Source organism: Molothrus ater, chromosome 6 (assembly GCF_012460135.2).
Source record: "Molothrus ater isolate BHLD 08-10-18 breed brown headed cowbird chromosome 6, BPBGC_Mater_1.1, whole genome shotgun sequence".
In the NCBI taxonomy this organism is placed as follows: Eukaryota; Metazoa; Chordata; class Aves; order Passeriformes; family Icteridae; genus Molothrus; species Molothrus ater.
Window position 1 is genome coordinate 8,978,781 of NC_050483.2, and position 23,505 is coordinate 9,002,285.

A 23,505-nucleotide genomic window follows, 5' to 3' on the forward strand; every position below is an offset into this window, starting at 1 on the left:
GGGCCAACTCGGACCACGCTCACTATAGACCACGCCCCCCTCGCCTGTGTGTTTTAAAGGGGCAGTGTCCCTTTTTCTCCCGCGCACAGCGGTGACACTCGTATGACTCCGCCCGCAGCCGTGACCCCCAGTGTCACCCCCAGAGCCAGTGTCACCCCATCCACAGCGGCAGCAGTGCCCGCCCAGCCCTGTCCTCAGCCGTGTCCCATCCACAGCCATGTCCCCCACCCGTGTCCCATCCACAGCCATGTCCCCCACCCGTGTCCCCTGTCCCCAGCCGTGCCTCCCCAGGCCGGGACCCCTTTCCCCAGTCACGACGCTCAGTTGTGTCCCCTAACTGCACCCGTGTCCTCAAGCTGTCGTCCCCTGTGCCTGCTCATGCCCAGCCGTGTCCCCCAGCCGCGTCCCGAATCCACAGCTGTGTCCCCAGATGTGACTCCTATCTACAGCCTCGTTCTCCCAGCCGTGCTCCCCGAACCCAGCCATGTCCCCAGCTGTGACCCACACCCACAGCCGTGTCCCCAGCTGTGACCCACACCCACTGCCGTGTCCCCAGCCGTGCTCCCTGTCCCCAGCCGTGCTCCTGCTGCAGCCACACGTGGCAGGGGGTGACACGTCCTCACCGTGTGACCCCCGAGGGAGACTAGCTTCCTCATAGCCTCCAAACCCACACCCTAGCCCACCTCTGTCACCTCCCAGGGGGCCCGGGGGCCACCCCCAGCCGCCGTCTGCGGCGGGTCCGGTGTCCCCGCGTGTCCCAGGTGAAGGGGCGGCTCCAGCTCGTCCCTCCCCTCGGCGCCTTCCCTGTGCCCGTCACTGGGGATTAGCGCAGGGACAGCCCCGGCCTTGGCGACAGGCACAGGGGACAGGGCCACCCGCCACCTCGCCTGGATGTAGGAGGCCTGGCCGAGCGGCGAGGACCGAGGGTGACATCGCCCATCCCTGCGCTGGGCGAGGACGGGGAACCCCCCGCGCCCCCCCAGCCTCCGGGGGCACCATGAAGGACCGGCTGGAGCAGCTCAAGGCGGTGAGGGGACCCCCGGCGTGGGCAGGGGACAGGGGACACCCCCAGGGGAACCCCTCAGGAAAAAGGGTGACACTGGGATGGGGGTCCCCGAGACCCCACCCCATGGCGGGCAGGGGCATCACGGGGAGAGGGGACCCCAAAGTCTGTGTGGATGGGGACGTCACGGGGTGGATGTCACCGAAACGCCACCCCACGGTGCTGGAGGTGTCACGGGGATGGGGGGAGCTCAGGCCCTATCCCATGGTGGGCTGGAGTCTCAGGGACACCCCAATCCTTGGTGGGTGGGGACACCACGGGGGGGATGGCACCGAGACCCTACCCTGCTGTGCGTGGGGTGTCACGGGGGTGACCCCACGGCAGGTGGGGCACCCTGAGTCCGCCTCCAACGGGGGGGGTCAGCTGGGAGGGCCCGGGGGGTCATCCCTGTGAGGTTTGGGGGCACGGTGGGTGTTTTGGGGTGATGTGACCTCCCCAGCCGAGTCCTGTCCCCCCACACCATGGGGTGCACCCCCTGGCCTGTGTGGGGTGTCCATCCCGCAGGGATGGCGGTGGATTTGGGGTGCCCACGCCCCACTCTGCACCCCACACTTCCCCACTCTGCACCCCACATGTTCCTGTGTTCCCGCCACCAGCGCCGCTTCCTTCTCCCTTTTCCGCTCTGCCTGGGGCCCCACTTCCCCCCAGGCACTCCCGGGGGGCTCCCCCTGCTCCCCTCGGTCCGTGGGGGTCCCAGCAGGCCCCCAGCTCCCAGCCGGGCCCCTAGGCATGGCAGGGAGGCTTGGCAGGGATTTAGCGGGATTATGGAGCCATCAGATAAAGCCCTCGGGGGGGAGCGAAGGGATTAATTTTATTTTTACTCCAGCAGCAGGAGGAGGGGGGTGGGGGGTCCCAGCCTGGGGTCTGTCCCCATCTCCAGGACACCCCAACAGCACCCCCGGGGTACTGGTGGAGCTGAGGGGGTGAGGGCAGGAAGAAGGGCTGAAGTTGAGATTTGGGAAGGGCTGGATTTGGGAGCACATGGAGGGGGGCCTGGGCATGACACCAGGGTGAGGGGCAGCAGCCACCTTCGTGCCCCCCAGGGCTGCCCCAGACCCACCGTGGGGCCACGGTTTGGGACATAAACCCTGTCCTGTCCCCATCCCATCGCTGTCCCCGTTCCCTCCCTCTGGCCGAGCCCAGCAATCCCTTAATTCCCAGCCACGTGTGGCCAGATGTGAGCTGGGCTCGGCCCCCCCTGCTCTCCCCCGCTGCAGATGTCCCCCCTGTGCCACCACATCCCCATGGCTGCTCCTCCTGTGCCCCTGTCACCCCCGGGGGGGAGTCTGGGGGCGCTGGCAGGGCACAGGGTCCCCCCTGAGCACTGTATCCCAACAGAAGCAGGATGCAGACGATGAGGAGGAGCTGGAGATCGCCGTGGACAACACGGCCTTCATGGATGAGTTCTTCTCGGAGGTGAGGGAGGGCTGGGAGTGGGGCTGGGGGGTGTAGGGCTGCCTCCTAACCCCCCCAAAATCCTCCCGGGCCTGCCCAGATTGAGGAGACCCGGCAGAACATCGACAAGATCTCAGAGAACGTGGAGGAAGCCAAGAAGCTCTACAGCATCATCCTCTCAGCCCCCATCCCAGAGCAGAGTGAGTGCTGTCACAGTGTCCCCACAGCCTCCCCTGGTCACAGGGACCCTCCCTGGGGACATTCCCACGGTGGCTCACACCTGTGATCCCGCAGAGACCAAAGATGACCTGGAGCAGCTGACGACAGAGATCAAGAAAATGGCCAACAGTGTCCGTAACAAGCTGAAGAGTGAGTGGCCCTGTCCCCACTGCCGTGTCATGGGTGTCCCTGTCCCCCTGGCACTCTGGGACCATGGGGGCTGGCAGTGGGAAAGGTTCCTGGCGGGTTGAGGTCTGTCTCTCTCTAGGCATGGAGAGGAACATCGAGCAGGACGAGGCACGATCCTCCGCCGACCTCCGGATACGCAAGTCCCAGGTGAGCTCAGGCCAGTGTCCCCAGGTCCCACCCTGCCCCCCATGAGCTGGGGATGTGGCATATCCAGGGGTCCCCAACAGCACTCTGTGATCCCAGGTTTAGTGTCCCTCTGTCCTGTCCCCAACCCTCTGTCCTGTTGCCCTGTTCTGGGACATGCCACATCCCGGGTCCCCTGGGTCTCATGCCACTGTCCCCACTCCCATCATGTTGTCCTGTCCATCCTGGGACCAGGAACACACCATGCCCAGTATCACTGATGTGACTTCCCATCCCTACCCCCACCCCCTCACCTTGTCCCCTGGGCAGTGTCACACCTCTGTCCTCACTCCTGTCCCCTGTGAGAGTGGCCCATGGGAATATGCCATGCCTCGGGTGTTCCATGTCCCTGTCCCCAGGACCAGGTCCAGTCCCCCAGGGTCCCACCATGCCCTGGGTGTCCCTGTCCCCATCCTCACGACCCTGTCCCTGTCCCCAGCACTCGGTCCTGTCCCGCAAGTTCGTGGATGTCATGACCAAGTACAACGAGGCGCAGGTGGATTTCCGGGAGCGGAGCAAGGGCCGGATCCAGCGCCAGCTGGAAATCAGTGCGTGACCCAGAGCCCCGGCATCAACCCCCACCTCCTCCATGGAGTGGGAGGAGCCAACTCACACAGGCCTCTCCCATTTGACCAAGTTTAGTCAAGTGGGAGGAGCCAGACCATACAGACCCCACCCCTTATCCGACTGGGCGGGGCTTGTTCCCACCTCTCCCCACGTGCCCACAGCCGGCAAGAACACGACGGATGAGGAGCTGGAGGAGATGCTGGAGAGTGGGAACCCCTCCATCTTCACCTCAGGGGTGAGCCCTGACGTGGGGGACACCAGGGAACACGGGGGTGTGTCCCAGGGCCAGGCCTCCCTGCTGACGTGTCCCTGTCCCTGTCCCCATAGATCATGGACTCGCAGATCTCGAAGCAGGCGCTGAGCGAGATCGAGGGGCGGCACAAGGACATCGTGCGCCTGGAGAGCAGCATCAAGGAGCTCCACGACATGTTCGTGGACATTGCCATGCTGGTGGAGAACCAGGTATGGGGACACGCAGGATCCTGGCCATGGGGACACGGGGACATGCAGGCACCTGGCCACAGGGACACAGAGACATGCAGGGACCTCGCCATGGGGACACAGGGACACACAGGGACCCGGCTGTGGGGACAGGGGGACAAGCGGAGACCTGGGCATGGGGTCACAGGGACAGGCAGGGACCTGGCCATGGGGTCATAGGGATGAGCAGGGGCCTGTGGGCAGTGTGAACAGGGACCTGAGCATGGGGACAAGGAGGAATCTGGGTATGGGGTCACAGGGATGACCCCATTGTGTATGGGGACATGGATGTGAGCCATGAGGGATTTGGGCACAGGGTCACAGGGACGAGCAGGGACCTGTGCATAGGGTGACTAGGGACAAGCAGGGACCTGAGTGTGGGGTCGCAGGGACCTGAGTGTGGGGTCACAGGGACTTGCCTGGGACCATGGAGTGGCCCAGGGACCTGCACAGGGGGGTCCAGGCATGGAGCAATATGGGCTGGGGTGTGACCACTGCACGTGTTCCCATGGAGCCACCCACCACCCCGTGGTGGCCTGGAGGGGACACAGGCGTGTCCCCCACTCTGTGGTGGTGCTGTCCCCTCTCTCAGCCCCTCTCTGTCCCCCATGCCACGCGAGGAGCCGCTGTGTGCCCCAGGGATGGGTGAGTACCTGCGTGTGTGGGCCTGCCACGTGCTGTGGGGCTGTGTCACCGTGTCTTCACTGTGTCACCTGTCTCTTCTCCCCCAGGGTGGGCTGCTGGATAATGCAGAGCCAAGCACTTGGAGCAGAGCACAGAGACGATCTGGTGCCAGGTGGGTGGGTGCCAGCACCCCGGGGTGCTCTCAGTGTCCCCTCCTCTCTCTGTGTCCCCGGGTGCTCCGTAGGGAGCCATGATCGACCGCATAGAGAACAACATGGACCAGTCTGTGGGATTCGTGGAACGGGCTGTGGCTGACACCAAAAAGGCTGTGAAGTACCAAAGTGAGGCCAGGAGGGTGAGACAGACTGACAGCCCCTTGTCCCCTGCATAGCCCCCAATGTGCCCTCTGCACCCCCCAATGTCCCCACTGCACCCCCCAGCATTCCAGAGGTACTCCCAGTCTTGTCCCCTCTGACCCTCATTGTGCCTTCACATCCCACTGTTCCCAGCACCTCCCCATATCCTCCAGCAGCCCTGAGATCCCTTTATTTCCCTCAGTCACCTCCTGTCCCACTCAGCCACCCCTCCTATCCCCCAGCTGACCCCAACAACTCCCACCTGCCCCCAGTGACTCCATGGGAGGCTGGCAGCTCTGTCCCTCTCTGTTCCACTGCCCCCCCTGAGCCCCCTCCCACCCTCAGGTGTGATGGACTGGTGAGGACTCAGCCCCTCCTGCCCCATCTCCAGGGCTTTGCAGCACCTCGCTGCCCCTGTGTCCCCCCACACGGGACAGGTGTCACCACCCCCAACTCGCCCCTGTTCCCTCAGAAGCTGCTGACTTTGGTGGCAGTGGCCGTGCTCTTGCTGGGGACAGTTGCCCTCATCATTGGACTCTCGGTGGGGCTGAACACGAAATAGCCCCTGGGGCGGGAGTCTGTAAGTGTTGGGGGGCAGGGGACCCCCACTGCGGGGACACAGAGCCCTGGGGGATCCCAATGCCATCTCCTGCTTTGGGGGCTCCAGTGCTTTGGGATTTGGGGCTGGGGGTGCTGCCTTCTGGCTTTGGTGATCTCGGGTCTGTGGTGCTGGGGGTGTTCTGTGAGGGTCTGCAATGTCTGGGATCTCTGGTACTTTGGGGTCTGTGTTTTTGGGGTCTGCAGTGCTCAGGCGTCTGTGATGCTCAGGAGTCTCTGGTGCTCAGGGCTCTGTGCTGTTTGGGATCTGCATTTTTGGGGGTCTGCAGTGCTTGAGGGTCTGTGTTCTTTGGGGGTCCGTGTTGCTCCAGGCTCTGGATTTTGTCTCTTCCCTGCATCCATCTCTGCCATCCCCGCTCCCCCCTTCCTGCTGCAGTCCCCGTCCCCTCTCCTCCAGCTCCCCTTTCCCTCCTCCAGACGCTCCCGACCATCCCAGCGATGTCACCTCCCGGCGGGATCCTCCCCGGCTCTGATCCTGGACCCCTCCTCTCCCTGCTCCTCCCGGACCTGCTGCTCCCAGCCCTCCGTATCCCGGTTCCCGCCGCCGGCTCCAACACCGCCGCCTTTCCCGCCGGTCCTGCCAATCCCTGGGATCTGCCCCTCATGTCCCCACGGAAGGGGACAGGATTCCGTCCGTGGGGACGCTGCGAGGGGTGACAAGGACACAAATCCAAGGGCCGGACGCTCACCCGCGCGGGCATCCCGGTGGAACGAGGGCGGGAATAGGGACAGGACACGGGGTTTGGTGGCACCAGCGTGGTTTGTTGTCCCCGCGCTGTGACAGACGGAGCTGTCCCCGCCCCCTCTTGGCTTTGATGCCCGGGCGGGAGGATGTGTTGATCATGGATATTTAACTCCCGCTGTAATAAAATCCCGCCGAACCCGCCCTGCGCCTCCTCTCCGTGCTGGCTCCGGGAGCGCCCAAAGCCGCCGGCACGGCTCCGGCTCGGCTCCCGGTGCCCGGGGATCTGGGGGCTGCACCGGCCCCGTTTCCCGGTGCTGTAGGACACGAGGAGGAAGCGCGGGGCTGGGGACACCCCCAGCTCCCGGGCTCTGTCCACACTGTCCCCCCCCACCAAGTTTTTGGGTAAGTCACGGTGTTTGGTCACCCGTCCCAGGGCACGCTGGCACTGTCACCTCCCTGTGCCACACAGAACCAGCTCACACCTGCCCTGCCACCTTCCCTGCACCCTCCCCAGCCCCTGTCTTTGTCCCTTGCCCTATCTCTATCCTTTCTCCCCACTACCCAGCCCATATCCTTGTTGTCCCCCTCCCCATTCCTTGCTCCCCTCCCCAGCCCCATCCTTATACCCTGTCCTCCTGCCCAGCCCATTCCCTGTCCCTGTCCCCTCCCCAGCCCATTCCCTGTCCCTATCCCCTCCCCAGCCGTGTCCCTGCCTCACATTCCCTCTCTCCCCGAGCAGAAGAAGATCATGATCATGTTGTGCTGCATCATCCTCGCCATCATCCTGGCATCCAGCATCGGGAGCATCTTCGCCTGAGCCCCCCACCCGCTGCCCTCCAGGTGACAGGGACAGGGCTGGGGGTGGCACAGGGGGTCCCTGGTGCCCCCCAATCCCAGGGAGTGGGTTCAGGCCTCGCCAGGGTTGGATTCACCCTGAGTGCCACGCTGGGGAGGGATGGGGATGGCACTGGGAGTCATGTCCCCTTCCTGAGTGTCACCTCACCCTCCTCCCTGTCACAGGTGGCCTTTCCCCCTCCTGCCCCCCTGCCCGGATGATCCACGGGAGAGACCCTGGCCCAGCCCCGATCCCTGAGGACATCCCACGTGTCCCTGGAGGAGTGGAGCCCACCCACTGTGCTCCTTGCTGCCCTCCCAGCACCCTCCTCCTCCTCCTCCTCTCGGGTGACAGTCGGTGGCCGCTGTGACAAGCAGCCCCTCCTCAGTGGCACAGAGTGGCCAGAGGGGCCATGTCCCTCCCGGGGGGGGATACAGGGCTCTGCCTTGCCGGGGCGGCCGGAGGAGCCTCTCCCTGTGCTTGGAGCTCCTTGGATGTGCAGCCACCCATGCTGGAGCCTTCCTCCTAAATAAAGAGCTCACCCACACTCTGCCTCCTGGCTCTGACCTGATCCATGGATCCCTCGGGATGCTCCCAGCCCTAAAATCCACTTCAGGATAAAGAGCCTTGTGCTTCAAACCCTGACCCATTTATCCCCCAGCCCTGCATTCCCAGTTCCAAAACCCACTCTAGGCTCTTGTGGTAAAGTTTAATCCCAAAAGGAATCCCATCCAGCCGCTCCTCACACCCTGTGCTTCAGGAAAAACTTGCCCCAGTAGCGTCCCTTGAGCCGCAGGTCGTAGGGGCTCAGGTACTTCCTCATCCCCAACATATTGGAGGTCACCACACGCTCGAAAGTCCAGGGGTTTTGGTTGTCCAGCCTCCTCTGCTCCTCCTCCCGCCGCATCTCCTGGAGGCTCTCCCGGCTGACGGCCACCGCCGGGAAGGGCAATTTCTGGGCCACGCGGTCGAGGAAGGGCCGCACCTCCCCGAACTCGCAGCGCCCGCCCACCTCCACCACCAGCCTGCCGCTCTTCACCGCCGTCACGTAGCGGTCGATAGGGCCCTTCCCGCCGCCCATCCGGTGCCCCAGGCTTTTCCTCGTCACCGACTTGTAGGGGGCGGGCACTCGCCACACGGCGAACATGGATTTGGGATCGATGCTGCGCCCGATGGTCAGGCGGATCATCTCGAAGTGGCCCCAGTGCAGGTACCCCCCGCCCAAAGCCTGTGGGGGCAGACGGTGGGACAGCTCAGGGACACGCAATCCCGGCCTCTGGAACACTCCCCCCGATCCGTTCCGAGCCTGTTCCCGCTCACCAGGATCCCGTACTGCCCCTGAGTGAAGTCGGTGGCCACCTGGGACGGGCCGCGGATGTCACGGAGCCGCCGCGGCTCCCGCCGGACCTTGGGAACCGCCGGCACCTTGTCCATGAACTTCAGCTTCGGCTTCTCAGGGATGGTGATCCCTGCCGGGGAACACCAGGATCAGCATCCCCGGGATCTCCGGGAACACACCGGGCAGTGCCCCCGCCTCCCCTTGCGGGGATCTCCCGCCGTCCATCCTCCTCACCGCTGTAATCCGGGGGCAGCGTCCACTTCTTCAGCCCCGCCCAGGGAACCGCGACGCCGCCGGGACCTGCGGGACAGAGCGGGGGGGTCTAGGGCAGGGCCGGGAGAGGAGGAGGGACCCCGCGGGGCCTCCCCTTCCCGCTCTCAAGCCACCACAGCCCAGCCGGGAGTCCCACCAAGCCCTCGGTACCTCCCCCGTGTCAGTCCTTCCACGGCCCGCCCGAGCCCTCCCAGCCAGCCTCAGGCGCCCGAGAAGGTCCCCCCGGCCGTCTGAACCCCCTGGAAGGCACGGGCGGCCCCTCGGAGCGCGGCCAAGCCCCCCTGACCTCCCCCGGCCCGCAGCAGCCCCGGGAGCCGCCATCGCCACATCGCCGGGACACGCCGGAAGTGCCGCAAGGGCGCCGCCATTGGTCCGTTCTCAAACACGCCCCGCCCGCGGTCCGGCCGGGAAACGCGGTGGGGACATTAGTTCCGCATGGAAACACGGCGCATCCCGTTCCCAGCCCCGTACCGGGCGGGGGTCACCCCCGAGGGTCCCGAGGGAGGTGCTGGAAGTGGCCTGGATGTGCTCCCAGCCTTTGTGCTGGGCTGGTGTGCTGGTTTATAGGGATAGGTTTCATATTCTTCCCAGCAGCTGGCACAGCGCTGGGTTTGGATTCGGGATGGGCAATCTGCGGCCGTGACGTCACAAAAGGGGTGAGCGCCGGGGCGAGGCGGGGCTGTGATGTCACACAGGTGTCCCACCCGCAGCACTGTGACATCAGCACGCTGTCTCTACAGGACACGTGCCACCACCCCTGGCTCCCAGTGCGGCCACGATGGGACACGGATGATGCCATGAGTTTCCTGCTCCCCTCGCTCGTCCTCCTGGTGGCCAGTACGGCCATCCTGCTGGCCACCCGCATTTGGAAGGTGCGGAAGCGCCTCGGGATCCGGGCCCCTCCCCAGGGCCCGGCTGCCCCCGACAGCCCCCTGTACATCCCCTGCGGCTGCGGCCCCTGCTGCACCCCCTTGTGTGACAGCGGCGCGGGAGCTGCAGGACCTGGTGACGCCGCTGTGGCCCGAGGTGTCCTTCCCGCGGGACTCAGAGATGTGGCAGCTGTCGTGGGAGGATCTGGAGCAGCTGCTGGAGCAAGGCCACCTGCCCTGCTGCTCCTCCGGGAGCCTCCATCCTTCCCGGAGCCTCGGCGAGAGCTGCCGGACCCCGGCTGGAGAAGGCGCCATGGACAGATCTCACTGCTCCCTCACAGCCGCAGGCATGAGGAAAAGCCGCTCGTCCCTGAGGATGCACGTGGCCAGGAAGAGCCTGGAAGTGAAGCTGAGAGCCCAGCCCCTGGCAGTGCGGCGATCCCAGGAGCGGCTGGGGCAGGGGGAAGCGTCATCCCCTTCCTCCGAGAGCCTGCCCGGCTCCGAGAGCCCCGGCGGGAGCTGCCCGGACGCGGAGGAGGCCTCGGACAGGTCCTGCAGCTCCGCCGGCTCCGCGGATATCAGCGGGGCCCGCTCGGCCCTGAGGATGCACGTGGCCAAGAAGAGCCTGGAAGTGAAGCTGGGAGCGCGGCCTGCTCCCGTGAGGAACTCCCAGCGGCGGGCGGCACAGCAGGAAGCGTCCCGGAGCCCCTGGAGCCCGACCCACAGCTCCCGCAGCGCTGCAGGGCGGCCGAGCCGCTCCGAGTCAGAAGATCCTCCAGAAGCAACGGGAGCTGGAGTTCCCCCACCTCCGGGGGGCTCCTACAAGCAGGATGAGGCCCCTGCTGGCTGCTCAGATGCTTCTGAGGATGCTGTGTTTTAAATAAATCGGCATTTCCCCACAGCACCGAGTTTGGGCTGGGATGGGGTGTAGGCACACAGTTGTGGTAACTAGGAGTGGGGCTGGCCCAGCCTCATCCCCAATGGGCTCAGCTGTGAGCAGCACTGACAGCAATGAGCCAGGGAGTGCCCAGGGACACTGAGCAACCCCCAAAGGGAGCAGAGGGCACACAGGTGCAGGGCATCAACAGGAGGGGATAAAAGGCTGGGCTAACAAACAGGGAGGGCAGATGCTTGCGGCCTTCTGAGGTGGTGAGGTGTTGCTTTGTGTGAGTTGAAGCTTTCTGATATTGTGTGGTGATACTCTGTGGGGCCATCTCACTGTGACAAGAGGGTTCCTTCCTTCCCAATAGTTGGCTTTAGATTCAGGATAGGAATCCTGTGGATCACACATGGGTGCTTTGGTTGCTGCTGAGCAGGGCTTGCTCTCCTCACAGAGCTTCCTGCTGGGCAAGGGGGGAAGAGTGTTCAGGATCAAATCCCTGGGAGACTCTGGAAACAAGCCCCAGGTGGGTGCAAGGGACAGGCCTGCCCCACCCAGCTTCCCCTGTGGCCAGCACCCTCCTCCCAGCTGTTAAAGCCATTACTTGGGCTGGCTCTCTCTGGTTTCCCTATCCCCAAGGAGGCTCCTAGGGGAATGTCCTTTGTGCTGTTCCTTGCAGCCCCAGCCCTGCACGGGATGCTCTGGGTGAGGGGGTGTTTGGGGCACCTGGCTGCCCTCCCTGGGGAGAAGGACCATGGGGCTCCCCAAATCCCTGTCACAGCCCTGTGTGTGCTCATCGTGCCAGTCTCTGTCACTAGTGGCCACATGTGGCTCTCGGTGCTGGCTGCTGTCCTGGGGTGTGGCTGTGGGGTGACCCACGCTGGCAGGGATGGGACAGGGATGGTGACACCACCCAGAGGTGACAGGGATGGGGACCACCCTGCAGGTGAGGAATGGGGACACCGTGTGTCCCTGATGGGTGTAGGGTGGCAGTGAGGGGACCCTGTCAGCCCCATGGATTTTCTGTCACCTGCTCTGAGTTGGGTGACACCCCCAGCCCCAATTCTGCTTCTTCCCACAGCATCCAGCACAGGAACATCCTGCACTTGGCCAGAGGGCTCCTGGCTGTGGCAGCAGGCCCTTCTCCCTCCCTATGGAATGTTCCTGCTCCAGGGAAATGGGGATCCCTCCCAGAGCCCCAGATTCCTCTCGGGATCTGCAGCTCTGAGCCTCCCTGTGGCCCCCATGATGGGATCTCTCCATGAGGGATTCCTGGCAGGGGGGTGTAGTGTTGTCGGGATCAGGATGGGATACAGGGGTGTCCTCCATGAATTTTGGGGTACAGGGCGGTATCGTGTGTCCCTCTCATTCCCAGGGTGTTCATTATTCCCTGATTTCAGGTTTAATCTTCTGCCTGGAGCTCTTGGCTCCTTCTCCTCGGGGCTGGACGCCCTAAAAATGGGGAATGAAGACAGTTTGGGAGGAAAGTGTGGGGGACCCCCTCTACTCCTCCCCTCCTGCAGCAGGGGTCCGGGATATTCAGGTCCACCCCTTCCTGGGGAAGGAGATGCAGGGGAAATCACGCCTGGGCAGTGCCCAGCTCCGTCCTGGTGCCGCCCCTGCCCCCGCCCGTGCCCCCGCTCTGCGGGGAGGAGCCGCAGGAGCCTAATGGCCCTTGATGGATTTTTCTTCCAGGAATTCGCTGCGGGGTGGTTTTGATTTTTTTTTTTCTCATTTTCTTTTTTTTTCTCATTTTCTTTTTTTTTTCCTTACTCTATTTTTTTTCCTTCCTTTTCTGCGCTCCTGTAAACCCAGCGTGGAGCTGGAAGGAGCGGGAATGAGGGGGGCGCACGCAGCTTGGGGAGTGGGGGCTTTCAGGGCAGGGTTGGCACCCCGATTTCCTTGACTCCCTTGAGTGAGGGTTTGGGATGAGCAGCTCTTCCCGGCGGGGGGAACACGGTGTCCTGGAGCCCTGCCCGGAACGGGGGGGCAACACTGGCAATTGCCCACGGAGCTAGGGGACCCCACGGAGCAACTTCCCACCCCACGCAGCCCCACTTCCCGCCCCTCCCCGGGTTTTGGGGGGCTGTCCCCTCCGTTCCCCTGTGTCCCCCCGTGGGCTGGGCGGTGCCCCGGGGGGGATGAAAGCCTCAGCCGCTGACGTCACGGTGCTCAGCCAATGGGCGCGGGCTGTGGCGGGGTGGGGTGGGGGCGGCCCCGGTGGGGACCGGGGCTGCTCCGGGGGGTCCCGGTGCCCCCCGCTCTCCTCATGCAGGGCATGGGGAGCCTCCGGCTGGGCAGCCGCGCCGTCATGTACACGGCGGAGACCCTGCCCAAGGGCAAGAACCGCGTCATGGGGGTGAGTCTGGGGGGTTGGAGGGAGTTCGTGGGGAGAAACGCTTGGAAAATGCCCCCTCAGCCCCTTCCCGGGGGATTCCTGCAGTTCCCTCGGGGGGTGCTGTGCCTCTGGAGAGGCCCTGGGATTAAGGCATCCCCCAACCCCAGGGTGGCTCTGTGGGCGGGGGGGGGCTTGAGTTGACCCCATTCCAACTCATCCCGCTCTTCCAGACCATCCAGATTATGACGGGATTCCTGCACATCGGCTTCGGGATCGTCCTGACCACGCTCACCAATGTCTACACCTCTGTCTTCGTCATCGGAGAGATCCCTTTCCTGGGCGGCGTGTCGGTGCGTGCCAGGGGGCTGGGAAGGGATTCCCACCGGGAAAAGAATGCCTGGGGGGGGTGGGATGCCCACCGGGAAGGGGGTCTTGCCAGGGAACAATGCCCACAGGGAAGGGAATCCTGCTGGGGGGGATGCCAGCAGGTGGGACACCCATTGGAAGGGATGCCCACCAGGAATGATGCACCTGCGGCTCCTGAGGCCTCGGCAGCTTGAGAACAAGGGCAGGGGTGTCACTGTGTCCCCTGCGCCCCGTTAGTGCCACCTCTGGGCAGGTTTGGGGTGCCTGGGGTGCCCTCAGTGCCAGCTGAGCCCCGTCTCTCTTGCTGCAGTTCATCATCTCCGGGTGCCTCTCCATCGGCGCCGAGAAGAGCCCCACGGAATGCGCAGTGAGTTTTCCTGGGAGCACACTGAGAATGATGCCGTGGGGTGGGTGGGGTGTCCCTCTGGGGTTTTAGGGGGCTCTGCCACCCCCCTCAAAACCCCCTGGGTGCCCACAGGTGAAGGGCAGCCAGACCATGAACGTCATCAGTGCCATCTTTGCCCTCCTGGGAATCGTGGCCTTCATTGTGGACCTCAACCTCAACGGGCTCTACCGCTCCAGCTTCAACTACTACAGCTATCTCGTCCTGGTAAAATCCCACTGGCCGGAATTCCTGCCCCTGGGAATTCCCCTGGGGCCTTTTCTCCGGCCCTCCAGGGGTGTGGTGTCCTTTCCCAAATCCCTGTTGGGATGGCGGTTTCTCCTCTGCTGGCGCGACCTATTTTCAGTTGGTACCTCGGGAGATGAGTCACCCCCTGGAAGCATCCATGAGCCGTAAAAACGGCGGCATGGAGGGCTTGGAGCGAGACCTTGGAGCTGGGAATGCCGAGGGAGGGGAAAGGGGAGCCACAGAATGCTGCCCTGTGTGGGATTCATCCTCCTGGGCGCTGCTGGGGTGGGGGACTGATGGGGTTTTCCCCATCCTGGAGCTCGCAGGGAATGGGATTTCCATCGTGCTGCTCATCTTCACCATCCTGGAATTCTGCATCGCCGTGGCCACCGCCAACTTCTGGTGCCGGGCCACCCGCCTCAGCTCCAACGAGGTAAGATGAGGGGGTGCCAGGGATGGGTCCCTAAAAGCTGCATCCCATGATCCCAGCATCTCCCATAATCCTGGTGTTTTCCAGGCCATGCTGATCGTCCCCAGTGCCACCCGTGTGGATCTGGCCGTGCCACCGGCGGAGCTGCCTCAGCCTCCCAGCTACAGCGAGGTGATCCAGGGAATAGCCTGGATAAGGGGTGGAATCAGCATTGGGATGGCTCCTGGGATGCCAGTCCCCTATCCTGCTGCCATCACTGTCCCTTCCCTGGGAAAACATACCACCCCAATCCCCAGGGAGCCTCCTGGAGCATCCATCCCTCTGCTCTGGGAATCGGGAGGAGATCCCAAACCCCCATGGGTGGTGGGTGCTGGGGAGGGGAGGGTCCCCCCAAATCCTGTCCCCTTCCCAAAACACCTGCTGGTCTCTTTGCAGCTGGCTGCTCCTGAAGTCTGACATGGAGGATGTTGGAATGGGATCCTGCCTCCATCGCTCCTAAATCCCAGGGCTACAGCATCCTCCTCCCACTGTGCTGCTGGCTGGGAAGTGCTGGTCCCCCCCAAAAGCCAGGGACACCCCCAAATTCCCTGCCCCTCTGCCCCTGGGCCTGGCCTGAGGGGCTCCACTTGCTGGCTGCTGTGGGAAGGGGCTTCTCCAGGGGGGAAATCTTGGGCAATTCCTGCCTGTAAATCCCTGGTGGGATGCTGGGGTTCACTCGTGTGGGGGTTCAGGAATTCCTGGTGGTTTGGAGTGACCCTGATGTGTGCCGGGAGCCGGGTGGGTCACTGGAGCATCTACCTCGGCTCGTCCCCTGTTGGCTTCATCTTCTCTTGGGAATAAATGCTCTCTCCGGGCTTGTGTCTCCTGAATTTGGGAATTTTCAGCGTGGAAGCTACCCTTCCCCCTCACAGAGCTGCTGCCCCTCAGGAAAGAGGCTCATCCTGCCTGATCTAGGGATACTTGCTCTCTCCTGAGGGAATTCTGCCCTCCCCCTGAACTCCTACTTGCTTTCCTTGAGGGAAATTCTGCTCCCCTAAACCCCTGGCATCTGCTCCCAAGGGAGTTTTGCTCCTCTGAACTCCTGGTGTCTCCTTTCCAGAGGGAATTCTGCCCCTCAAGACCCTTCTCGAGAGGGAATTCTGCCCCTCAAAACCCCTCTCCAGAGGGAATTCCATCCTTCTAAACCTGGTACCTGATTCTGAAGGAATTCTGTCCCCATACATCCCTCAATTCCTGCTCACCTGAGGGGAATTCTGCCCCTCTAATCCCCTCTCCTGCTGGAATTCCACCCTCCAAACCAGGGTACCTTGTCTCCCGGGGGGAATTCTGCTCCCCAACCCCCCTCACCCCCCCATTCCAGCACGGTCCCGCTATATTTAGCGTGGCTGGAGCAGCCGGCGGCGGCGCCGGTGACTCCAGCACAGCGCATCCCGGTCCTGCCGCCGCCACCCGGGAAGCTGCCCCAGGGATGGAGCTGCTCCGGGAGGTGACGCGGGGACACCGGTGTCATGTGCTCCCTGTTCCCACCATCCTGGGAGGCGGGAATGGGGCTGAGGGGCAGTCCCGAACCTTATCCATGTGGCAGTTCCTAAAAAATTCTTTATTTTCAGGGAAGGAAAAGGGTTCTGGGATCATTTTGAACAGGAGCAGGTTTGTCAGCTCCTGACAAGCTCATTTACGGCTCCACCCTTGATTGTCCTGCATTTGTAGGAATGCTGGTGGGTTTAATGAGGTGGGGATGAGCATCCAGCAGCATCGAGGTATTTAAGGAGCATCCCAAGTCCATGGAAGGGAAAGGTGGGATGGAGGTGAGGAAAGAGACCCCAGTGCTGATTTTCCAAGGGATGGGAACATCCTGGTGAGTTCCCAGTGCTCTGGGGGAGGATCCTTTCTGGGCACAGGATCCATCCCAAATTTCCCCTCCAGTGCCAGAGTGGGATCAGTGACCTCCTCCTTGAACATTCCCTGAGGTTTTGGGGTGACTTCAGTGTTTTCTTTCTCCTTTCCACGCTCTCTGACAATGCTCCGGCTGCTCAGCCAAAGCCTCATGGATTATTCACTCCCTGTCAGTTATTTCTGTTCCCGGCTCTGAAAAAATAATGAGCCTGATCAGTAGGAAAAGCCCCAGGGATTTGGGGAGCAGGATGAACAGGCTGCCTCTGCTCAGCCCATGGCCACAGCCCATTACAGCCCCGGCTCCTCACCTGCGGCTCCGGAGCATCCCGACCTCTCCTGGCTCCATGGGGACCAGCACGGAGCCATTCCACCCCCCAGCCGAGCTCTGTGGTGGTTTCCTGGGAAGGAGGCTTCCTCCTCTTCCACTGGCAGCAGGGTCTGTTTTCCTGGAGTATCCCAGTGTTTAGATGTGGCTTTCCCTGAAAATGTTGGAATAAGCGTTTAAGGCTCTGTGGGAATGTGGGGGTTTTAAATATATTTTTATTTGTAGGTGGGAATTTGCAGATCCAGGGGGAGTGGAGACTTCCAGGAGCTGGGAATAGAAGGTGGCAGGGACCACAGAGTTTTGTGTCCCTGCTGGTGGTGATCCCTAAGGAAAATCAAAACCCTTGGAGGAGCTGGAAAGGGGGGAACTGTGAGATGCACTGAGGTGTCCCAAAGGCTCTTCCCCTTGGGAAGAGAAGGATCCAGGGAGACCTTGGCAAATCTCCCAGCACTTAAAGGTGCCCCAAGAGAGCTGGAGAGGTACTTTAGAAGAGCCTGGAGTGCCAGCACAAGGGATGACTTCCCACTGCCAGGGGGTGGGTTTAGATGAGATATTGGGAAGAAATTCCTCCCTGTGAGGTGTGAAGGTGGTGGAATGTATTTCCCAGGGAAGCTGTGGCTGCCCCATCCCTGGAAGCGTTTAAGGTCCCATTCCAGGACTGCCAGTGGAAGTGGATGCTGGTGAAGCCTTGGAGAAGTTTTCTGGAACTTTTCTGCAGCCTCAGGAGTTTTTCTGGGAATGAGTGGATCAAAGGCTGGAACGTCACGTGTGGGGGTTGATGGACACATCTGGGACAGGGTTTGGGAGCGATGTCACCGTGTCCCAAATGTCAGGTATGGATCACTCCAGCAGGCAGCAATGCCCCCCAACCTCCTGCCTGCTCCCTGTTCCAGATTCCCTTATCCAGGATGGACAGGGGGGATGTTTAAAGCCAAAAACCCTGAAACCTTTCCCAGAAAACATTACTTTCCTTCTGGAATCAGTATGGAAAGAGCCCTGTGGGAAGCAGAAACACCTGGAAGCAAAGCAAAATGTTGACTTTTGGTATTTTTATGGGGATATAAAGTTAGTCCCAGGAAGCAGCAAGTTTCTTTGGAGAGCTTTTCTCCATCGTAATCTATTTTCTTTGGAAAAAAACTCAGGGATTTTGGGGTTGGAAAAAGAATTTTGGTTCCACCAGGCTCATAAATTTTGTCCTGTGCTGGTGGGAGGGAATTTGGGAGGGTCTAGTTGATCCCCCCTGAGCATCCAGTCAGGCTTCCCCCATCCAAAACTTGTCCTAGAAAATAGAAAATGAACATTAAAATCCAAGGAATGTGTTTTATATGTCTACAAAGCCAAAAATTCCTATAAAGAAAAGGTTGGAAAGCTCCACCACCCGGCCCTGCTGCTCCCCTGCATGTGCTTCAAAGCTTCACCTCCTCTGGAATCCGCTTCCAAAACAAATCCTGACATCCTACCTTGGGCTCCTGCCATCCCCAGCTGGCCCTGGGCTTATTTAGGAAGGGGAAAGCGCTTTTTCCATGGATCACCCACTTGGAAAGTGGGGTTTGGGGGGCTGAGGGCAGTCATGGCTGTTACTGGCTGCAAGGCTGGAACTTGAGGAATGCTGTAGGAATCTGGAAAGGCGGATTTGGGAGGAAATCCACCGTGTAGGGTGGTTTTGGCTGGGAATGTGAGCCGTGGATAATGGTGGAGGATACCCTGGCTGCCTAAAGGCTAAAGAGGGGATCCCAGAATTTCCACGGGGGCTCAAGTGTTCCTTCCTGCGGCTGGAACGAGATCCCTGGGATTGTTAGGATTGGAGTGTTGAGAGGGATGAGGCACCAGCAGGAATTAAAGGCTCTGAGGCATCAGGAATGTGATGAAGAGGCTGAATCTCATCCACGTCCATGTTTTTCCTGGAAAGCCGTGCTGCCAGATGCAGCCCTTTACAAGGCCAAGTGCACGCTTCCATCAGGGATGCAGAATGGAGGAAGGTCATGGGTGGGATGGAGGAATGCCATTGGAGCTGGGATGGAGGCGTGAGCTGCTGCTCTTTGCTCTCCAGGTCTGTTCTTCCAGCTCTTTTTTGGGATGTGATTTGGGCCGGTTTGGAGGGGGTGTCCCGTTCCCTGGTGTGTGGGAGCATGGGGAGGGCACGGAATCCTGGAATGGTTTGGGATGGACGGAATCTCAAGGATCATCCAGTTCCACCCCCCTGCCATGGGCAGGGACATCTCCCACTAGCCCAGGTTGTTCAAGCCGGCCCCAGGGCTGGAAGCCGCTCCTGGGCTTTGGAAGCACAGTGCTTCCAAACGCGGCCTCTCAGCTCCCTCTAGAGCCAGAGAGAAGGAAAAAACTTCCAGAAGTTGCTCCACCTGCTCCTGAAATCGTCAGCTGGAGGTCCTGTCCTTTCCCAGGCAGAGAGTGAGGTGATGGGGTGGTGCCAGAATCCTGGACCTAAAAATTCCGGCTCCACCAAGAAATCCCTACCCTGCACACATCGGACATCCGGGGGGGGGGGTCCTCCAGGTCGGCATGGTGTATCTGAATGCTCCTGGAGAAAAGGACATGGCTGTTTTCTGGGAGGAGGGAGGGATGGAGGCAGGAAGGGGCCTCTGAATCCCCCGGGATCCCCTCGCCGTGTGTGGTGGCTCCGTTCCCAGCCTGAGCTCCCATTTCCCATCATAAATAACAGCATCTCCTTTCCCTCTGACTCCCAGTGGAGATGGCCAGAGATCCCTGAATCCCTCCTGCGTGTCCTCACTGGAGACAAACCCACAGGGATGGAGGAGGGAGAATCCCCAAAAATGGCAATAAAGGAACTTCCTTTATAGCAGGATTTATAAAGTTCCCTGTCTCAATGCGAGTTTTCCTGGGAAGTGGGCAGGTTATGTTATGAACACCTCACTAGGTACCAAGCTAATTGCAGGAGCGATTCCCAAGCAAAACATCCACAATTTGGGATGGAAAGGGGGTCTTGGTACATCGTGAGGGAAAAGCATCCAGCCCTTCCCTGTCCCTCCCTCCCTCTTTCCGTGCAGGATTTTGGGAGCCTCCGCTGGCAAAGCCGCCTCGTTGAGCAAGAGGGCCCTGACGAGAATTCATGAGCGAGCTGCCTGCAGGGAGCAAAGGGCAGCGGGAGCGTGTGCCTGCCTGGCCAGCACCTCCCGGGGATTTTGGGCTGCAAAGGGATCACGGTGAGGAGGAGGAGGAGGAAGGTACCTGGGAATTTCTTCAGCCCCCTGGGCTGGTTCCCGGGCCATGGCAGCCACTACGGTGACGGACGCGGGCAGCGTGAGGATCATCACGGAGGTGATCCCGGCCACGGATCCCCGGGCGGCCCAGCTGGCCTCAGGCTCCCCGGCACCTGCCAGGACCTCGTTCCAAACACAAGGCTTCCGCAGGGCTCATCCCAAGGTGTTGGGGGTGAGACACGGCCTTCCAGGGGCCCAGCAGGATTGGGGATCCTCAGGGATCGTCCTGCTGGATGTTCTCCCTGGCTGGATGGAGGGGATGTTGGGACAGGTGCCTCTCCCAGTCCCTTCCCAGCACTGTGATGTGGGATTGGGCTGGGATGTGCCTCACAGTAACGGGATCGGGAACCCTCTCCCTCATCCTTCCCCAGACCATCCACATCTTCACTGGAATTGTCCACATCTGCTTCGGGATCATCCTGACACTGTCGGAGCACAGGAACCCTTCCCTCCCTGTGGCCAGCGGGATCCTCTTCTGGCTGGGGATCCTGGTAAGTTGGGACGAGGACATGGGAATCTCAGGGAATCCTGGTGACAATATCCAATAACCATTTCCCCCCACATTCTGGGGTGTTTGTGCATCCCTGAACCCCAGTTCCCACCAGGAAGGGTGCCAGGGAAGGGTGCCTTGCTGCTGACACCAATTCCCACTGTTTTCCAAGTAGCTCCTGGTCTCAGGCTCGTTGTTGGTGGAAAGTGAAAGGAGAGACAGCCCTGTGCTGGTAAGATCCAGGCTAGGAGGGACAAGGTGTCCCCCTCTTCCTTATGTCCCTTCCAGCAGCTGCCAGGACCCCTCTACAGCCTGGATTCATCCCATGGGATCCACAGGCCAGTCTCCCCCTTGGAAAGTGCCCAGCTCGCCCACACGGAGCACAGGATGGGGATTGGGGTCACTGTGGGATGAGGGGGATGAAAGGTTCGAGGAGACCCTCATGGCTTTGGAATCACTGTGGGATGAGGGGGATAAAAGGTCCAAGGAGACCCTCATGGCTTTGGAATCACTGTGGGATGAGGGGGATAAAAGGTCCAAGGAGACCCTCATGGCTTTGGAATCACTGTGGGATGAGGGGGATAAAAGGTCCAAGGAGACCCTCATGGCTTTGGAATCACTGTGGGATGAGGGGGATAAAAGGTCCAAGGAGACCCTCATGGCTTTGGAATCACTGTGGGATGAGGGGGATAAAAGGTTCAATGAGACCCTCATGGCTTTGGAATCACTATGGGATTCCAGGGATAAAAGGTCCAAGGAGACCCTCATGGTCTTTGGAATTGCTGTGGGAGGAGGGGGATGAAAGGTCCAAGGATACCCTCATGGTCTTTGGAATCACTGTGGGATGAGGGGAATGAAAAGTCCAGGAAGCCCTGATGGCTTTGGAATCACTGTGGGATGAGTGGGACAGAACTGGGTGGCTTCTCCAGGAGATCTCTGATCCCAGTTGGATAATCCCTGTGGGAAGGAGCCCTTCCCGGGGTGTGTGTCACCGGGTGCTTCCCGCAGGTCAAGGCCTGCTGTGTGCTCAGCGTGGGCATTGTCCTGGGCACGCTGGTGGCCACCGGGATCCACGGCACGGCCATCACCCAGATCACACCCGGCTGCGGGAAACCCGAGCCCTACCAGGCCCGCCCGCAATGGTGCTTCCACATGGAGAGCAAGGTAGGACAGCTGGGATTGTGGGGGAATCCCAGTCTGGGTGGGGTGCTCAAGGGTCCCGTCCTGTTCTGGGTGGTGGATCCTGGGATATTCCTGTGAAAAATGCCAGTCGCTTGCTTTTAGAATTTTAAAGGTTTAATAGTAATAAAATGGTTATAAAAATAGTAATATAATTAGAGTAATAATAATTTGGACAATTAGGAATTAGGACAGTACGAGACAATAAAAACAAAGAGTTCTGGACAGCCCGGGTACCTTTTTCTGGGCAAAATAAGCCCGAAAAAGAACACATGTTAACAGAGGATTAACCCTTAAAAGCAAGAGCCTGTTGCATATTCATACACCTCATCCTTGATGCATAAATTCCATTCAAACACAGGAGTCTGTCTGGTCAGTGTCAACTTCTTCCTCTTAATCCTAATGGCATCTTCAGAGCTGAGAGAGGCAGGAAGAAGTTCGTTTCTTCTGATAAGGGAACAATAAATTTTCTTTCTCTGAAAGATTTAGGTGTCCTGTGGCTGCTATCTCAGTGCGAGTACCTCATTCCTCTCTTTTAAAAAAAGTATCTTACATAGCATAGTTTCTATTTTAACATTATGTTGTAACCTAAAACGATATGTGAAAAATGCATATTTTATGATCGGCTTTTCGCAAATATTAAAATTAATGTTGTAAGTGCTGTGTTGGAAAGTAATGCTGTATTAATTCTCTTAAGTAGTGTGGTAAATATAGTTTTAAGTTGTAACAAAATGTTGAAATAGAAACTATGTAGGTGGGATATTTTTTTTTTCTAAAGAAAGGACTCGCAGTGAGATAGCAGTCACAGGACACCTAAATATTTCAGAGAAAGAGAATTTATTGCTCTATTATCAGGAGAAACAAACTTCTTCCTTCCTCTCTCAGCTCTGAAGATGCCATTAGGATTAAGAGGAAGAAGTTGACACTGACCAGACAGAATCCTGTGTTTGAATGGAATTTATGCATCATGGGTGAGGTGTATGAATATGTAACAAGTTATTGTTTTTAAGGGTTAATCCTCTGTTAACGGGGGTCCTTTTTCGGGCTCGTGCTGCCCACAAAAAGGTACCTGGGCGTCCGTAACTCTTTGTTTTTATTGTCTTATAGTGTCCTAATTCAACTCGTCCAAATTATTATTACTCTAATTGTATTACTATTTTTATAACTATTTTATTACTATTAAACTTTTAAAATTCTAAAAACAAGCGATTGGCGTTTTTCACGTATATTTAACACACTACTTAAAAGAATTAATACAGCATAACTTTCTAACACAACACATATAACATTCATTTTAATATTTGCTAAAAGCCAATCACAAAACAGGCATTTTTCACACTCCCGTCCTCCTCCTCCTGGCAGATGCTGAGCAACGGCCTGGATTCCATCCTGGTGCTGCTCGCCCTCCTGGAATTCTGCGTGGCCGTGGCGGTTCTGGCGTTTGGCTACGACACAGTCCGGCAGCACACATACACCCAGCTGGTGAGGGAGGGGGGAATCCTGCAAATCCCGGGAATGCTGATCCACTTCTTCCTCCCTCCCAAGGGCCGCCCCAGTGCGGGAATTCCCGTGTCCTTCCCGGAGATTTCCCTTGATTTCCCTGTGTTTGCTTCCCCAGGCGCTGTAGCCACGGCCCAGCCCCGCACGTGGAGCCCCCTGGGATGCCCTCAGCGTGTTCGGTCCCCAATAAAGGCCTCTCCCCCAGCCCGGCCCGCCCGTGTCTCCGGAGGTTACTCGGGGTGCGGGGGGGACTCGCCCCGGGTGTGTTTGTGGGAGTTCGGAGGGTCCCGGTACCGGCGGCCACGGTGGTGGGCGGTGCTGCCCGGCACAAAGATGGCGGCCCAGTACAAAGACGGCGGTACCCAGTACAAAGATGGCGGCCATCGCAGCGTGCGCGGAGGGTGCTGCCCGGCACAAAGATGGCGACCATGCCCGGCACAGACATGGCGGGCGCCGCCGTGCGCAGAGGGTGTTGCCCAATACAAAAATGGCGGCCGGGGAGGCGCTCTGGCTTCGCGCTCCTGCGGCGATCGCCT

The 23,505-nt window shown here is 60.1% G+C and overlaps 3 protein-coding genes and 1 pseudogene across 4 annotated transcripts; 3 read left to right on the forward strand and 1 right to left on the reverse strand.

Annotated features, from left to right (window-relative positions):
- The first annotated feature begins 895 nt into the window (after positions 1-895).
- STX3 (syntaxin 3) lies at positions 896-7,709 on the forward strand. The gene is made up of 11 exons (XM_036384942.1): positions 896-1,027; positions 2,402-2,479; positions 2,559-2,658; positions 2,753-2,827; positions 2,946-3,013; positions 3,489-3,597; positions 3,778-3,851; positions 3,944-4,078; positions 4,965-5,075; positions 7,119-7,219; positions 7,400-7,709. The coding sequence occupies exons 1-10, from the start codon at positions 998-1,000 to the stop codon at positions 7,194-7,196; spliced, it is 858 nt and encodes a 285-aa protein (XP_036240835.1). The 5' UTR covers positions 896-997; the 3' UTR covers positions 7,197-7,219; positions 7,400-7,709.
- A 200-nt stretch (positions 7,710-7,909) lies between these two features.
- Positions 7,910-9,194, reverse strand: MRPL16 (mitochondrial ribosomal protein L16). Its single transcript, XM_036384941.2, has 4 exons — positions 9,113-9,194; positions 8,788-8,853; positions 8,535-8,683; positions 7,910-8,442 (listed from the first exon to the last, which is right to left on the reverse strand). The coding sequence occupies exons 1-4, from the start codon at positions 9,192-9,194 to the stop codon at positions 7,957-7,959; spliced, it is 783 nt and encodes a 260-aa protein (XP_036240834.1). The 3' UTR covers positions 7,910-7,956.
- Positions 9,195-12,772: 3,578 nt separating this feature from the next.
- Positions 12,773-15,194, forward strand: LOC118687295 (membrane-spanning 4-domains subfamily A member 12-like). 2 transcript variants are annotated; one of them, XR_004980315.2, is made up of 7 exons: positions 12,773-12,934; positions 13,144-13,263; positions 13,590-13,646; positions 13,758-13,889; positions 14,237-14,343; positions 14,428-14,511; positions 14,776-15,194. XR_004980315.2 is itself a non-coding variant. In XM_036384188.2 (7 exons), the coding sequence occupies exons 1-7, from the start codon at positions 12,845-12,847 to the stop codon at positions 14,794-14,796; spliced, it is 618 nt and encodes a 205-aa protein (XP_036240081.1). In that variant the 5' UTR covers positions 12,777-12,844; the 3' UTR covers positions 14,797-15,194. The 2 variants fall into 2 exon arrangements, 1 of the variants encoding a protein (XP_036240081.1); XM_036384188.2 differs by having other exon boundaries at positions 12,777-12,934; positions 14,230-14,343.
- A 4,613-nt stretch (positions 15,195-19,807) lies between these two features.
- Positions 19,808-22,991, forward strand: LOC118687015 (membrane-spanning 4-domains subfamily A member 15-like; annotated as a pseudogene).
- The last annotated feature ends 514 nt before the right edge of the window (positions 22,992-23,505 follow it).